The sequence below is a fragment of the Mytilus californianus genome, unplaced genomic scaffold, assembly GCF_021869535.1.
Source record: "Mytilus californianus isolate M0D057914Y unplaced genomic scaffold, xbMytCali1.0.p SCAF_7, whole genome shotgun sequence".
NCBI classification, from domain to species: domain Eukaryota; kingdom Metazoa; phylum Mollusca; class Bivalvia; order Mytilida; family Mytilidae; genus Mytilus; species Mytilus californianus.
In genome coordinates, this window is record NW_026262723.1 from 66379533 (window position 1) to 66397467 (window position 17935).

The window sequence follows — 17935 nt, forward strand, 5'->3', positions numbered from 1 at the left end:
TACAACAACTAAACCAATTTGTCACAAAACTTTGTTAGAGGCTATTATCGTACTGCAATTTAAGCTATATAAACTAGTTTTGTCAATAGGTCCACTCGATTTCATTACATGTATTGAATCAGCCTTAGTATGAATGAAGTTAAAAAAATTCTGAAACCGATTTCAAATGTTTTCCACATTTCAATTATTGTTGTACCAATTGGTCAGGTGCAAAACATGTTGCTAATATTGATAGAATTTCTAAGCTAAGGGCAGCACGAATTATTTTAAACGAACGTAATGATATGACATCGTTCAGATTATTTTGTATATAAAAAGCAATTTTAGATCTCAAAGTACTTCACCAAATGTTTCCGGAATATTTCAATGTATTTAGATATGTGCATCAGGTAAGTTTTAGAACAGCCAGTAAAAGTGCTTTTAATATGTTTTTTGATCCAAAAAAACTAAAATTGAATACTATAAACGCTCCTTGTTGGTATCTGGAATTATTTAATGTAACAAATTTGTCTACAGATTTAAAACAATGTAATACAATTGAATCTTTAAAAAAAACCTCATTGAAGAATATTTTGTTAAATTCTAATAACAGTATAATAGTTTAATATTTATATTAATATTCTTATTATTGAATTTTATACTTTATGTTGTAACATATGTATATATATATAATTCAGGAACTTACTGTAAACTTGTCTTTTGACTTAATATGTTATCCTGTTGAAATAAAGAAAATTATCATTACAATCAAATTCTGCTTGCCGAAGTAAATAAGCATAGGGGAATCTTGTTCAGCAAGCTATCAAATGTGGCAGCAAATTATATTAAGGAGAAGACATGGGATAGTATCTACACAAAGAAAAATTCTTCAAATGCTGACTAAAGGCCGTATTTGTTGTTCTTAGTTCGACTTAGAACATCGTAACTTTTAGGACTATCTCAGGCCATCCTATCACACCTATGTATATATCCTAGCTTTAGGACCAAATTTAGGACATATATTATCTTAGGAGACTTTTGTTAAGCTGACTTAGGACTAGGACGTGTCTTAAGACAATCCAAAGAGACGCTCTAGTCCTAAAACAGCTTCGTTGACACGGCCCCAGGATCAAAATTTTGTACGCCAGATGCGAGTTTCGTCTACAAAAGACCCATCAGTGACGCTCGAAATAGAAATGTTAAAAAGGCTAATTTAAGTACGAAGTTGAAGAGCAATGAGGACCAAAAAATCCCGAAAGGTTTTGCCAAATACAGCTAACGTAATCTATTTCTGGGGTAGAAAATCCTTAGTATTTCGAAAATTCTAAGTTTTGTAAACAGTTAATTTATAATTATGACAATATCAATGGTCATTCATATCAACACGGAAGTGCTGACTACTTGTTTAAATGGTTTAAAGCAAACCTTTCTTATAAATTTTCCGTTTAAAAGTTTTGAAATTATTACGAAATTCTGGTTACAATTCCCTCAGGCAAAGTTAGCCTTAGATTGATTTGGCTATTATTTTAGGTCATTTTTGGTCATAAAGCTCATCATCTGTATCGATTCTTTTACATCCTTGGCTTTCAAATGTTCAACTTTGGTCGTTCCTAACGAAAAAAATGTTTTAACTTAAGAAACTGTGAACGTACAATCCCCGTAACGTGTTATGTCATATATTCCTACGTAACAGACAACAAAAATTTTACATGTTTTCCTCTTGACAAGTAAAAGGAGATGCAACCCAATGAAACTTAGATGTCAGCATATTGTTCAAAGATAGACAGGAATCTATCCAATATCGTCGAGTTAGATTTCGACCCTTCCTTCAAAGTCCCTTGTAGGGACAAGTTTTATTCACAGTAAAATCAAAATCAGTTTGGTAGAGTACTCTTTTAGAGTAGTTTATCTCCAAAACGTTGTATTTGTTTCTGACAAGAAGATATCTGCAATTTTGTCAGAAACCATTTGTTGCACTGTTAGCCATATTAACCGCCAAATTTGTGAATTACTCATTATGGAATATATCTGTATAGTTCTGTTCTGTTAGAACTCCAGGTTGTATATGAAAAGAGTGAAACATCCAATCAAAAATATGTATTTGGAAGCACAATTCCTGTATGTTAGAGAACTCAATTACACTTCTCATTTGAAAAGAATAGAGCGACAATATATTTGTTTTTGGTTATTTACGTCTTAGTTTTTTTCTATCAATAATAATTTAGATGAAAGTCAAACTTTTATTAGCCTTATTATACTACTATTTGACATATTGTCTTTTTTTCATTTAATTTAAGCTACATTGTTTAGTTTAAACAGTATTTTATTAAAAAAAAAAATGGATTGAGCAACAGGCCAAGCCTATGAAAAACCCTCTCCATACAACAAGGTACAATGCATTATGTTCAAACAAAACAACACATGCGCAAACATAATGAAAAAACAATTTATTTCAAAACTACCCCATAACTGATTGGAAGGTTGCTTAAAAAAAGTACTATTAATAACGAACTTCAATATTGATTAACAATCAAGCTACATTGTACGAATACATCTGGCATTCGTATCGAAATTTCTAACATTTAAGAATTTTGAATACTTGTTTCATTTACAGATGACCGAAGCACGTTGTCGACGATACAGACTACTATACAAACTCGTTTGAAGTTAACTGATGAATTAGAAGTGTCAACAATTGTAATGGCAAACGAAAGCACCTCGAAATTTGGGTCTTTTAATTCTAATTTTTCAACTAAATTGGATCAAAATAGCAGTAGATACAAAGTAACATACCCTGGAACATCGGTTTCGAATGAAAATATGACTACAATAAACCCAAATTTACCATCAACGGAACAAATATTAGGAACAACCGATATAGTTATTTTTGCAACAGAAGTAGATAAGCCTAACACACATATTGATACGTCAAACTCGGATAAACCCACTGGTTCAACAAAAACATTTATTCCTACAAAAGAAAGTCATACTGCTAATACTCCTACTTATACAAACGACGCAAACGTGTCTACAACTTCAAGAATAACAATTACACCGACGGATTCAAATATAACCGCACGCGAAACAAGTGAAGATATAGGAAAAAGAAATAGCTCTATTACAGAATCCAGTATAACCAGATCAGAACATAATTTGTCTGAGACAGAAACAACGGAAAGAGGACTTAATGACACATCAAAATCAAATACAAATATGTTTACAACGCAGCAAAATATGTTCACGGACACAAGTCAAATAATCATGTCTACATCAGAAATGAGTTCTGTTAACTTTGTAGCAAAATCAAATATATCTTCAACAGAATTAAATATCTCTACAAAAGATAGAACTTTTTCTACAACAGAAACTACTATGTATAATTTAAATCAAAATATGCCAACGGTAGAAAGATCTATTCCTGTTCCTACTGCAACATCGATCACTTCAACAGATAACACATTGTTGTCTACTACAGAAACAGCTATGACATCATCAGAAAATGTTGGTTTTACAAAAGAAACAACCAGTTATGTATCTAAAACAAATATATCTACAACCGGAACAAATATTTCTACGGGAAAAGCAAATCGGTATTCAATAAAATTATTCACACCTTCAGCAGAAACAATCGTGTCTACAATGATCACTAAAATACCTTCATCTGAACAAATTATTAAAACTACAAAAACCAACATGTCCTCAGTCGAGAAAAGAATGTCTACAATAGATCTGAATACAGTTATGCCATTAACAAAAACGATTTCATTCTCAAAAACTATGTCCACTGGAGAAACAATTAATTCAAAAACCGTTACAGCTACTTTTTTAAAACAATCAAGCTTATTTAAAACAACACTCAACACTTCGGCAGGTGAAAAAATAATGTCTACAGCAGAAGGAAATATTTCGAAATCAGAAACAACTTCTACAACTTCAGAGAAACCAATCTTTTCGGTAGAGCCAATTGTGTCTACAAGAGAACAAACGAAGCAAATGAATATTACAGAGCCAAAAATGTATGAAACGGGAGCAATGTCAAATGCAACTTGGAAAATAATGTTTACAGCTAAAAGTGGTTTGTTTAAAGCAGAACAAACGACGTCTGCTTCAAATTCAAACAAGTCTATAACAAAATCGAATATTTCTTCAATAGAAATTGACATGTCTACAGCGGAAATTAAAAAACCTATAACAAAACTGAATAAGTTGGAAGGACAAACAAAAGTGTTTACGATGGAACCAAATACTTTTGCAACAGAAACTAATATTCGTACAAAACAGACAAAGATGTTTACTTTAGCTACGTCTGCATTAAACACAATCATGTCTACAGCAAACCCAAACATTGAATCACCAGGACCTAGTACTCATATAGAAACGAATATGTCTTTGACCAAACAGATGTCTACAGAGGATCTACATACAACAATGTATAAAGCAGGAACAATCAATGTATTCACAGTAAAAACAAACGTGTCAAAAACAGAAACGATTATGCCTAGCGAGGAACTAAGTAGATTTACAACAGAAAAACATGTGTCAAATAAAAAAACAGTCAGTCCTATAGCAGAACGAAGTTTGTCTAAAGTATCTATAGAAACAACAACTTCTTTAACAGAACCAAACATGCCTTCGATAGAACTGGACATGCATTCGACAGAACAAATTATATATGCAACAGAGACAGACATGTCTAAAACAAAAACAGAGCCAGACATGTCAACAAGAAAAACAAAGACAGATATGTCTACAACAAACACAGAGCCGGACATGCCAACAACAAACACAGAGCCAGATATGTCTACAACAAACACAGAGCTAGACATGTCTACAAAAAAAACAGAGCCAGAAATATTAACAACAAACACAGAGCCAGACATGTTTACAACAAAAACAGAACCAGACATGTCTACAACAAATACAGAGCTAGACATGTCTACAACAAAAACAAAGCTTGATATGTCTACAACAAACACAGAGCCGGACATGCCAACAACAAACACAGAGCCAGATATGTCTACAACAAACACAGTGCTTGATATGTCTATGACAAAAACAGAGCCAGAAATATTAACAACAAACACAGAGCCAGACATGTCTACAACAAATACAGAGCTAGACATGTCTACACGAAAAACAGAGCCAGATATGTATACAAAAAAAACTGAGCCAGACATGTCTACAACAAAAACAGAACCAGACATGTCTTTTACCAAACAGATGTTTACGGAGGATCTACATACAACGATGTATAAAGCACGAACAGATTTATCTACATTCAATGTATTCACAGTAAAAACAAACGTGTCAAAAACAGAAACGATTATGACTAGCGAGGAACTACGTAGATTTACAACAGAAAAACATGTGTCAAATAAAAAAACAGTCAGTCCTATAGCAGAACGTAGTTTGTCTAAAGTATCTATAGAAACAGCAACTTCTTTAACAGAACCAAACATGTCTTCGATAGAACTGGACACGCATTCCACAGAACAAATTATATATGCAACAGAGCCAGACATGTCAACAACAAACACAGAGCCAGACATATCAACAACAAAAACAAAGCCACATATGTCTACAACAAACACAGAGCCAGACATGCCAACAACAAACACAGAGCCAGATATGTCTGCAACAAACACAGAGCTAGACATGTCTACAACAAAAACAGAGCCAGACAGGTCAACAACAAACACAGAGTCAGACATATCTACAACAAAAACAGAGCCAGACATGTCTACAACAAACACAGAGCTAGACATGTCTACAAAAAAAACAGAACCAGATATTTCTACAACAAAAACAGAGCCAGTTATGTCTACAACAAAAAAAGAACCAGACATGTCTACAACAAACGCAGAGCCAGACATGTCTACAAAAAAAACAAGCAAGCCTGCCACAGACCAAACTCTACCTGAAAAAGAAAAATCCACGGGGACAGAACAGCCAAACAAATTAACAACAAAACAGAACATAGCAACAAATAGGTCTATATCATTTAACCGTTCAACAAAACAAAATAGACTTGAAACTGACCCAAATATGTCTACCACAGAAGCAAACATTCCCCCATCAGACACATATATTTCTGAGATTGAAATATCTACTATAGCTACAAAAATGTCTTCGTCAGATACAAGCTCGTCTACAACAGCACACAAAAGGCTAACAACGGAAACAAACGTGTCAAAAACAGAAACAAATATGTTTGAAACATATTCAAACATTTTTTTGACGGATGCAAATGTTTCAGTTATAAAATCAAAGGTGCATACAACAGAATCAATTTTGTCTACAACAAAACCATATATGTCTGCAAAGGAACCGAATAATTATACTACAGACATGTCTTTCATTGACGAAAACATGTCTTCAACAGATGAAGTTATACCTGTTGCGGAAACAAATATATCTACAACAGACAAATCAACATCAGAAAAACATATGCAAAAAACATTAACAACGAAACCGGTTGCGTCTACGAAAGGACTAAATATGCTAACAACAGAAACATTTGTGTTAACATCAGAGACAAATACGACTACAAAAGACAAATTAGTGTCTAAAACAGAAATTAGCAACAGATATGCAACAATAACGTCCAAATCTAAAGCGTTACCAAACAGATTTACAAACCAAAAAAATGAGCTTACGAGTAATCCTGTTTTAACAGATGTTATTACATATACAACTAAAAGCAACATGCCTGCAACATCAAAATCTGTATCATCAACGGAAACCACAATGTCAACAAAAAAGGGACATCTGTATAAAACAAAAGCAGACAAATCCTCGTTAGTCGGAAATAGGTTTACAATAGTAGCAACAACATCAATAACAGAACCAAATTATTTTACATCCGATTCAAATACATCTACAGCAGAAGCGACGATAACTGTATTAGAAACCAAACAATATACCATGGAAACAAGCATAAATGACAATTCCAGAAAAACAGAAACAAATATGCATTCAACAGAAATGACAAAAAAAGCGAATATTAACGCAATATCACGGGCAATGACATATTACACACAATTTTACGCCAAAAACAGAAACAGTTCCAAACCGACTGTAGCAACCGATTACAAGGAAAATGTAACAGTATCTAGATTAACCACAGATATTTCTAAAGAAGGTAATTGAATCTCATTGTATTTTAAGAGTTCATTTAAAGGCAATTTTCTGATTTTTAATTACTATCTTTTATTATAGCTAAAAAGACAAAAGTTGGAATGTAAACAAATTTAATCGCATAAACTCAAAACGAGGGTAGACCCGGTTCGATGACAGGGTATCGATATTTTACTATTCAACAGGAAATAAAACAAAAATCGATTAATAAGGGTATAGGACCATAAAACCCAATTTGTAAGATGTTTACAAATTTAGTATTTGTACATCATTTTCTCTTCTTTATTTCTTTATATATTGACATCTTGATATTGTGATCAAATCTTTGATTTCTATATCGCAATGAAAATTATCTGAATTCAAAGATATCTCTGGAAGTACAAATAGCAAAATGGTGTTAATAAATAGCTATCTATCTATCATGATTTCCTCTCATTATTTCTTATCACGATTTCAGTGAATGAGAGTAACTGCTTACAAGGAAGCTGTTCCATTACGGGTTTCTAATTCTTATTCTAAAAATAACTCTTTTATCATTTTTCATGAATCTGAATCATCGTTTTTCTGGATTTATCATCATCATGAACGCTTAAACCTAAACATTTGAAACCCAGGGATGTACATGTATAAATATAAAGACATGTTGAAGTCATCCTTTACAAAGTTATACGGACTCCATCATTTTTTGGTTGACCGTTACGAAATATCTGTTTCACATATGACCACGGATATGTTCCACTTGACGAATGTAATCACAATCACGTCCTTTTATCCTCGATTTGTGACATAATCGAATTCCGCTTATCATCTGATTTTACATACACAAGACGGATGCCACTAGTGGAACAGGAAATGCTCACCCTTCCAAAGCATTTGCGTTCATTCTCTTTTTTGGGGGATGGAGGGTCTCGTTGCTCAATCTTTAGTTTTCTATGTAAAGTTGTAGTTGAAATATAAGCCAATGGGACGATAAAAAACACAGAAGACATTTAGGTGCCAATAGATATGTTACATCGAGTATTGAAAAATTAATGAACGAAGGAGTACATCCGTCGTATTTGTTTCACTCACCGGATCGAATTAAGAAATGTTAAACCCTTCTGGGATTGCTATATTAAAGAGTCTATTTCATATACTTTTCAAAAATATGCACCAGCTTTATATATTTCCATATTCACTCACAGGCTCGAAAACAGAAAGTTGTTAAAAACCTTCTAGATTTTTAATATAAAGTAGTCTATTTCATATGCTTTTAACAAATATGCACAAGTTTTATAAATTCCCATATTATCAACATGATTTTCAGTCCTACATATCGCTGATTAAGACAATATTGCAAATTTTTCATGTTTTTGTAAAATTTTGCAACGTATCAAAATACATTAATTTGTATTTGAAAAGCAATAAATAGAATATCTTCCTTCTGAATTTTGACTATTGTGTCATATCTTGAATCAGTACACAAATTTGGTCAAATTCTATCAAAATTTCTGACTTGAAGCATAGGTCGGAATTCATACATAATTTGGTGACATGTTCGAACATACGTCAACATTTTGTTAAAACCTTAAAGGACTTAAAGAAACTATAATATAGCAAATAAGTAACGATTTTTTTTACCTTCAGAAACGACCTTTAGAAAATGGCACTTATGTGAATTAAATTCATTGGTATTGGCCCTACCATTTTAAGTCTTCAGCTATCAGCCTCTATTGACCCTACCTGATCAGCAGGTTTAAATATTTCTGTTCAATTTTTTTATGTTTTCATTTTGTTTATCAGGAAAAGGTATGACCATAGAGGTGGCAACAACCTTAAAAACACCACTTGATTCAACTTTGGCCGAGGTCGCAAAGACGTCATTATCAATACGTACGTATATGTTCATTGTTATATATATAGGCCTGTACGTTTCCCTCAAATTCGAGTGTGATGTGATGTGTTTTGTTTATTTGATTTCAATGCTTTTGGTGTCGAGGGTTTTTGATTAATAAAGTTCAAAAACACGTGTCGTGTATGCTTAAATCGGTATATGTTTATATCAATACACCTATACATATATAAATCAACATTCATAAATCTCTTACGTGCATGATAAACTGAAAAATGTATAAATGTTAACCTTTTTTTAAACCTTAATGTTTATTTGTAGAGATGTCATTAATCAAAATACCCATTACAGTCAAAGATACCAGGCTTTTATTTTGTTAATCGAGACGGGCGTTTCGACCACATAAGACTCCTCAGTGGCACTTGAAAAAACAGTTGGTAGGCCAATTCAAATACGAAATTGAATAGCATCAAAGCTTCAAATCGATGATTTCTAAACTATTCCAATAATGTCTATAATCTTAATCGATTTGATATACTAAATATTAAAAAAAGATAAGGAAAAAATAGGGAACAAAACCCAATCACTTAGGAAAACTTTTTAAATGTAGTCCGCAAATAATTTTGAATAAAGGATATCGGTGCTATACATCAATGGAAATCAAAACAGAAACAACATCTAGAGCCAACACTATGTTCAATAAGTTCATTATTAAGTATGTAATTGTGACTTATAACCATATGTCAGCCTCTATGAATAGCCAGATCCTGGGAAATTTTGATAAACGCCAAAATCGTAAAAAGACAAAAATCTACTAGATAAAACTAAATATAACTTTTTTTTCACTTGTTTGCAGAAGTGGCTACAGTTGCGTATTCAGGAGCAGCGTTGCTGTTTTTCACTATTTTGATAGTGTATTTCTTAAAAAGGTAAATATGAATAGTGTAATAACAGATTATGATATTTGTAACACAAAAAAAGTTATATAACTGGCAGTCTTGAACTATTCTAGGATTTTTTGGGGCGTCCACTCTACTTCTTTTTTAAAATTGTACTTATTAGACGTGTTACGAGAAGGCATATACTCGACGCTGAGGTTGACAAATTAGACTTTAAATGTGGGGACTGTGTCAAAACATTGATTATAATCGATTTAAACCGGTAAAATTTTATTTGCGTGATGTTAACCAGGTATCCTACACACTTCTTGATTCATTTAAAATTAAATTAATTTAGAATAATCATTTTCTAATATCATTGCTTATGATTATAGGACGGGAAAGGTGTACGTGTGTGCGCGGGGAGGGGGTTGGTTTTTCAATTATGCACTTCTAGATTTTAAAAAAATAACATAATAAGCCACTTTGATTTTTTTATATTAATTACTGTTCTTCGAACATATCAATTTGTCACTCCACTACTGAACCTCGTCATGAAAACTTGAAAATGCATGAAATATTTGTCACTGGCGGAAAACACAAAAAAATCAAGCAATCTACTAAACCCGCACAAAGCTCTATAATCTGGTTTTCGGATGTCTCTTTACACGCTTCCATTAATTTTAAAAGTTTTTAAGCGCCTAATAGCGTGTTCCGCATATACCCGACACCCGAACGATAATCACAAGTTAATTTTTTACATTATATTCTTTCTACTCTTGGTCTACATGTATAAGTTTATGAGGGTAACGAGCAGAGAACGACATGCGATATAATTTTTTTTATCCAAAATGACAAAATCCTGGGGGAAATCTAATTCCATACCTGGCTAATTAAATGCAGTAAATTAAGATGTTGAGCATCATCCTGTTGTCCTAGGAAAACTACTGCGGGTGAACTTTATATGATTCCTATTGTATACAAAAACGTGCGTACTAGGTATGGAATACCGGTATGTGGAATAAAATTGTGCCCGAGGCTCCGTGTGTGGTCTGTAAATGGCACGAAAATTGCTGTCAATTGCCGCTAATGCTGTGGGCATTTTATGCCACCCTCCACGTAGTTGTCGCCAATTTTCTATTGTCGAATAAAAGGTATTTAGAGCATAGACTTCACAAATAATCGGTATCTAAGCATCTATTTGTGCACTCGCAGCATGAACAGAAACTGAAAAGAGAAATATGCAGGAACATGTATTTAGGATATCAAACCGGAGAAAAAGGAGTCACATTTCACATACATGCATTACAGGGTATATGACAGGGAGTACTTTTCTGACTGTTTGAAAGGCTGGTCAAACGAGTAAGACAATTTCATACCTCAGAAATTGGAATGCGAAATGTTTTGAAACTTTGCATGAATATGTATAGGATGTCTTTTTTTCAAAGATCCGTATTTCGTTGGGTCGAACTAGTTACATTTTACATGAAAATGATACTATTCCTGAGTATGTATTAACAGATTATTATGTATAAAATCATTTCCAGGGTCTTATAAGGTCCAGCGAGGCCCTAGATGCGTTATGTTGGTCATGTGTGCAAATTCCAAAAATTCACAAAGTTTCAACCTCTGAAAAAAACAGCAAACTATATGCAAAATGAATCCATAAGAAGAGTTACACAATGTTCAATGTATATACATACATTGTGCAAAGTTTAAAAGCGCTTAGGTTAGGAGTTTATTACTCAAAACGGGTACCCCTCTTCTTCCACCCGCCTGCCAGCTGAATTGCATCATATTATATAATAAGTCGATTCTGCATTGTGTGCAACCCATCCAAAAGTTCTGACCTCGGGTAAACACCCCTTTAAGTCAAATGGTCTGTCGCAATTGATATCGAACTCTTAAAAAAAAGATTGGCAAGTACATATTGCTTTAATTTTTAAGGGCTGGCGGGGGATTTGTTTCTCTCATCCATTACTCCTTTTTCTCGGCTTTCTTCTGGTTTTATATCTTTTCTGCAATACCCTGGCCTCCTGTCAGTAGTCAAAAGGAAGAAATAGTTTGGTATTTATCATTTTTATTTATCGAGCATCACTGAAGAGACATTTATTGTCGAAATGAACGTCATCTGGTGCAGAAAATTGTAACCGTCAATGTTATTCATTCCCCACGAAATAATTATTATGGAATATCAACTTTGTTCCATAAGGAATATTCATATAATGAAATTGAATATAATAAAGTTTTCAAAGGGACGTCTGTTATAAGGAACAAATATACGTAAACATCAGTACTATGCGTTTTAAACACAAGATTCAATTGATACACAGTCAGGTAATTCACTTTTTTGTTTTAATACGATACCCGCATTTAAAGTCTAATTTGTCAACCTCAGCGTCGACTATATACCATTTCGTAACACGTCTACTAAAAGCGAACATGTCGAAACAAAAGACGCCTTCAAAAAGGGGATGAAACGTTACAATAATTTCATGTCATATATTTTATAAGATTGATAACAACAAAGTTATTTGATAACAATGAACAAATATTTCAAGAATCAACCGCTATAAAGATAAAGACACCATTGAAGCCGGGCAGCTCTTACGTTGTTTCAGTATGGTTCCCTTCAATGGACGATGTGCTCGAAGGCCACACTGACGGTGGCGATTTCGGACAGTTTGGTCTGAAATTCTATAGTTGGCTTTTCAGAGTATATGCCTGGCTACTGCAGTCACGAAGCGATTGCGCAGGTGCATTAGATGAAGCCTGACGTAACATTGTCGTTCGAGGTGTTCCGGAACGTGGGCGTTCAGATGGTGTTCCTGTGTCACTCAGACGAACCACAAGTCAATAAACTGTTAACATTTAAATTAGTTTGCAACTGCAGTTTGTGACATCCTACTTGCAACATCCCAATGGCTCGTTCCTTCTCATCTTGACGTTGACGGGTTGACTTACGTGTAAAATCCTATCGTTTTCAAAATCACCTTTTTTCATTACTGATTTAAACGACACAATTTGTGACCATTATAACAATTCATAATACAGATTCAAAATTACACCTTTTTCAGACTGTCCTAAGTATAGGGTTAGAAAATAATAATTAGAATTAAATTTGGAGGTGGGGCCAAATACGACCCTTATCACCCCTTGTCCTATAGAAATCAGTAAAAAAAACGTCAATTTTTGGAAATCGACGTTACAACATTCCAGAACATATTCAAACGACCAAAATCGATAAAAGTACATAACATTTAAATGTTCAGACACAAGATACTTTAATTATGCACGAAGTTTTCGAAAATTAATAAAAACTAATGTAACGTTTCGTTTTTTGACTAGTATTTACTTATAAAGCTTTTTAAATGAAGGATATCATAAGTTTTGCACTGTTTATACGCTGATATATCTTTACATACATTACAGTATATTGCGATAATTTCAGAGCTTGTCGAGATCCTAGGAAGAAGAGCCAAACTGATGGAACCAGTTTGCATTTTGGGATGACAGAAAAGATAACTGATTGCAGATTCGTTAACATTGATGAAACAAAATTTCACAGAAACAAGACAAAATACCAAAATGTTCATATAGAAAGATCGTACACACTAGGAAATTCAAGCCAAGAGCCGTCCTATTCAAAAGACAATCACAAAAATTCTGTCAATTCACAAGGAATCGAAGTATACGTCAAATTTAAGATTCCACGAGCAAATATATACTAGTTAATCGCTTACATTTAATTCGAAATAAGAATTCAGAGCAGAATTCTCGCAATTTCATTTTATAAATGTAATGTTATTCAAGAGGTTCCATTATCTACCTAAATCAGTTACAGCTTTCGGGAAATATAATCCAGAATGCAAACGGATACTGATATTGAGTGAGAGTAGAAACCGCTACGTGCTGTACACAAAAGTATATATATAATTGATTGTTGGTTGCTTATCTTCCAGTGGCAATATGCATAATTGAAATTTTGTACATGTTGTAATATGTTGTCTTTCGACAAATATTGATTGTTACTTTGTTATGCTTCTTCTGTAGTATATATTACAAATAAAAGATTTTGATATGACCATCACATTAATAAGACCATTATCAACCAATACAAGTATCTCAAAATATAAAGACAACAACCAACCAACACAAGTATCTCAATATATTAAGACAACCAACCAACATAAGTATCTCAAAAAATATTAAGACAACAACCAACCATCAAAAGTATCTCAAAATATATCAAGACAACAACCAACATACACAAGAATCTCAAAATATTAAGACAACAACCAACCAACACAAGCATCTCCAGATATTAAGAAAAGTTAAAAACGGACAACTTAAATAACATATATTTAGCTGTAAATCGCCCCTTACTTAGAAAATAGTTATGATAATTCAAAAGAGATTGGTGATGATCGGATGCCAAATAAACAAATAAAATTAATGGTTGATTGATTGATGACTGATTAACGTAGCTCAACTGAAATTAAAAAAAACAACGATAACCACTAAACTTTGAACAGGTACATGGACATGTTTCAGATTATACTGCCACCTTTTATGATAGTAGTAATACTAATCAAAATAATATAAATAATGATGATAGAATAAACATTATATGTGTATCATCATTTTTATCATGCAAATTATAAAAGAGAGAAGAAACTTAGGGCAATCGAAAACTTCCATCATGATAATAGCTATATAGCAGCAGTAAAAATATTATTATTAGTATACAAAGTGGTGAAAAAACAAGAGGGCACTTAAAATAATACAAGTCGATAAAAGACAGACAGCAGCTTTGCCAAAAGAAACTAAAGGCTCTTCAGAGCCTGTGTTGCTTATATTCGACCTTAAAGAATGACCAATCTCCAACATCAGAATATAATTCATTACTCAAATCTCCTTTTTGTTGGTCTTGTGTTGTGGATCTTTTTTTTTCCTGCTTATAGTAAACATTTGTTTCTCTCTGTCTACTAGATTTTGCCAAAAACGCAAGAACGGGTAAACATCGTCATTCAAGGGCAACAACTCCGATAAGAAGTGAGCGGACAATTTCGGCTATGCTGACTTATTTGTGGATCTTGTCGTGCATATTATTTTTAAGGTTTTATTACAAGATTGCAAAATTTGGGCACAAATCGACATTAAAGGGCGCTTATTCCTATAAAGAGTCTACTTACGATTTCGATTGTAGTGACCTAATTGTAGATCTTGTATTGGTGCTCATTTCTGCTGTTTCCAGTTTTCCTTCTTTTTTTTATCTATTATAGTTTTCGCCAAGAATGGGTAAACTCACAATTAAAGGACAATTCATATGAGCTTAAATAGAAGAACAGAAATACAGTCCACAAAACTAATCAAGTTCGAATTTCTGGACTTCGTCCTGTTATAACAAAATAAAAACCTAAAATTTAAAAAAAAAAATTATGAACTCCGGTATAGATCACTGACTAACCAAAAACGCTTTTTTTATAGAAATTATGTATTGTGTTTCTATTGGAGATTTTGATTTTTGTAATATTTCCTACTTCTAGGACTAGGATTTGTCAGTAGCACTCGCAGAAAAACAGTTTAAAAGCTATATCAATATCGAAGTCAAAGAGCACCGAAAACAAACAATTAAAAAAAACAGGCCAATCTGGCTAATGCCATCTTTGCATTGGGACACAAAACCCTTAATGTATCGAATGAGTGTAACATTTTATAAATCGTAAATTTACAAAAAAATGACGTTCTAATGATATCTCATTTCGGCACAGAAACGTTGACTATACTGACAAATATTTCTGAAAAATAGCAGAGATCCAGTGAATCTCCAGTCTCCAACTAGGTGAAAAAGCTACATAATAATGCAATAGGAATGTGGAGATAGAACCGGAAAGATTAAACAAACTTTCAAATAAGTAAAATAAGATTCACACGACGCTGTGTTGCCAAGTAATACGAGAACCGTTTCTAGGTAATGATCCTGAACCTCATAAATATGATATGTTTCAAAATATATAAAGAAAAGAAGTTTGAATTGAACGATGTCTATGATTAGAATAAAAGTCTAGATAATTTTATCACAAACCCGTGAAAAATTTACTATAATAAAACAAATGAGACCTTATGGTTAGACGTCAAACTACTATCGTATGATGCATTTGATAAGAATCGTCCAGTATTTGAAAAGGAATAACACGGCGGTTGTCTTTAGTGATACAGCGACTACTTTCTCTTACGGAGCACATGTGTTAATTCCCGGTTCATGATGTGGTTCGTGTTGCTCAATATTTATTTTTCTGTGTTTTGACTTGTGGACTGTTTGTCTTTTTTGTCATGGTGTTGTCTTTTTAAATGGCAAGCAATTATCACACACTAAAAATTAAAAAACAACATACACTGAAATTAAAACACTTAAAAAAAGACACTGAGAAGTACAAATTACACACTTAGATTTAAAAAAAGTTTAAGAATACACATTGAGAATTAAAATTGTACGCGGAGAAATGAAAAAAATACACACTAAGAACGTAAAGTTACACAATGAGAATCAAAGGTTTTACACTAAGAATTGATCGCAGATATCTATGAAGCATATTTGGGACACGTTTGGATATTCTATATACCTATGACTACCTATGGTTTAAAATTAAGAGCGATTCATTTGATCATTGGCCACCTTATGAATCCAGAGTTCCCAAACTCTTTTTAATAAAAAAAAAAAACGAAGACAAAAAATACCTATACAAATATTGAATTAATTGATAAATGGATTGTTTTAAACTATTTTAAATTAGTACACAAGACAAATGACAATTGTAAAGCATCGTTTACTATTGAAGGAAAGTGTCACTTTATGTAGAAAAGATCGAAATGCTAATATTGTGTCACAGATGACCACGGAAATGTTCCAATTGTCGTTACAGTCATATGTCCTCTTTTCCTCGATTGCGACATCACCAAACGAGACTAAACTCCGAATTGTACTCACTATGGGCTACAAAATGGGTACCACATCTGAAGCAGGATTTGCTTACCCTTCCAGAGCACATGAGATTGTCTCCGGTTTTTTTGGTGGTGTAATCTTTTTCAACAGTCCGTGGATGACTGTTTGCTAGATTGAATTTCTGAACCTATCAACGAGCCAGTGGTAGTCCAAATTTCCTACCCTTATCCCAATTGACCAATCTTGCAGAACCTATACATTGTATTATTTGCTTGGGTTTTTTTTTCCGTCCTGAATAGGCAACATTTGCCACTGAACGTTAAGCAAGCAACAGTAAATAAATCAATCAATGTATCACACCCTTATCCCATTCCCTCTCATCTCGAGTCCGTTTCTCAATTATAATTCAAGTTCCAGTATAGCCCATTTTTTCAACTTTTCCTCTCCCGCGAATAATTTAGTATGATATACTTTTCAATCCGTTTCTTTTAAGGGGAGCGAATGTCGTTCTCGAAAGGTGCAACAATAAGTTATCACAATGTGACAGTTTTCCTTGCATGTACAATTTAATTTTCCAAAAAGCCTGTACCCATATCATTCCTTAAATAAAGCGCCTCAAAAATCAATTATACTCTGACGTTTACTTCGAGTGACAAAATCAACATTTAGTCGCATGTGCCCAAACAGGAATATTTGGTTAAATGTATAATGCTAAAAGTATATATTACTTTAAGTCAGTATGTTCAGTGCATTTTAAAACTCTAATTTCTTTAAAAACTAACTGATCTTTATACCATAGATGTATTATATTGAATGTTATTTTACTCCCATGTTTATACTAATTGTCCATACTGTTGCCCTTACTCTTAAGTGTGGTAGGATTGATTAACTTTTTAACAGTACATGAAATAATAGTGTTGATCATGAACTCTGGGTTTTTAGGTTAAGTTCAGATTCATGTCTGACAGTTTTCAACCATAGGTATCTTAAGGTAGCCATAGGTTACCTCGAGTAATTTTAGTTCTTAATGGGCATTTTTCAACTTTTTAAAACTCAGTTAAATATTCAATTTTTTGTGATTTTGTAAATTTTTAGTATGAATGACCCCTTGGTATCTTTTCCCTCCTTTTATATACAGAATCGTACAGCATTTGTACCAAGAAA

The 17935-nt window shown here is 33.1% G+C and overlaps 1 protein-coding gene across 1 annotated transcript; it reads left to right on the forward strand.

Moving 5' to 3' along the window:
• The first annotated feature begins 5170 nt into the window (after positions 1-5170).
• LOC127708542 (mucin-12-like) lies at positions 5171-13784 on the forward strand. Its single transcript, XM_052213445.1, has 4 exons — positions 5171-7120; positions 8899-8988; positions 9804-9876; positions 13277-13784. Exons 1-4 carry the CDS (start codon positions 5182-5184, stop codon positions 13554-13556), a joined length of 2382 nt encoding a protein of 793 aa, XP_052069405.1. The 5' UTR covers positions 5171-5181; the 3' UTR covers positions 13557-13784.
• The last annotated feature ends 4151 nt before the right edge of the window (positions 13785-17935 follow it).

Excerpts from the sequence above, each read along its gene's own strand:
- LOC127708542 (XM_052213445.1), top strand. The coding sequence starts at position 5,182 with ATGTCTTTTACCAAACAGATGTTTACGGAGGATCTACATACAACGATG. Across the intron at positions 7,121-8,898 it reads CACAGATATTTCTAAAGAAG|GAAAAGGTATGACCATAGAG; the intron begins GTAATTGAATCT and ends TTTGTTTATCAG. Across the intron at positions 8,989-9,803 it reads AAAGACGTCATTATCAATAC|AAGTGGCTACAGTTGCGTAT; the intron begins GTACGTATATGT and ends ACTTGTTTGCAG.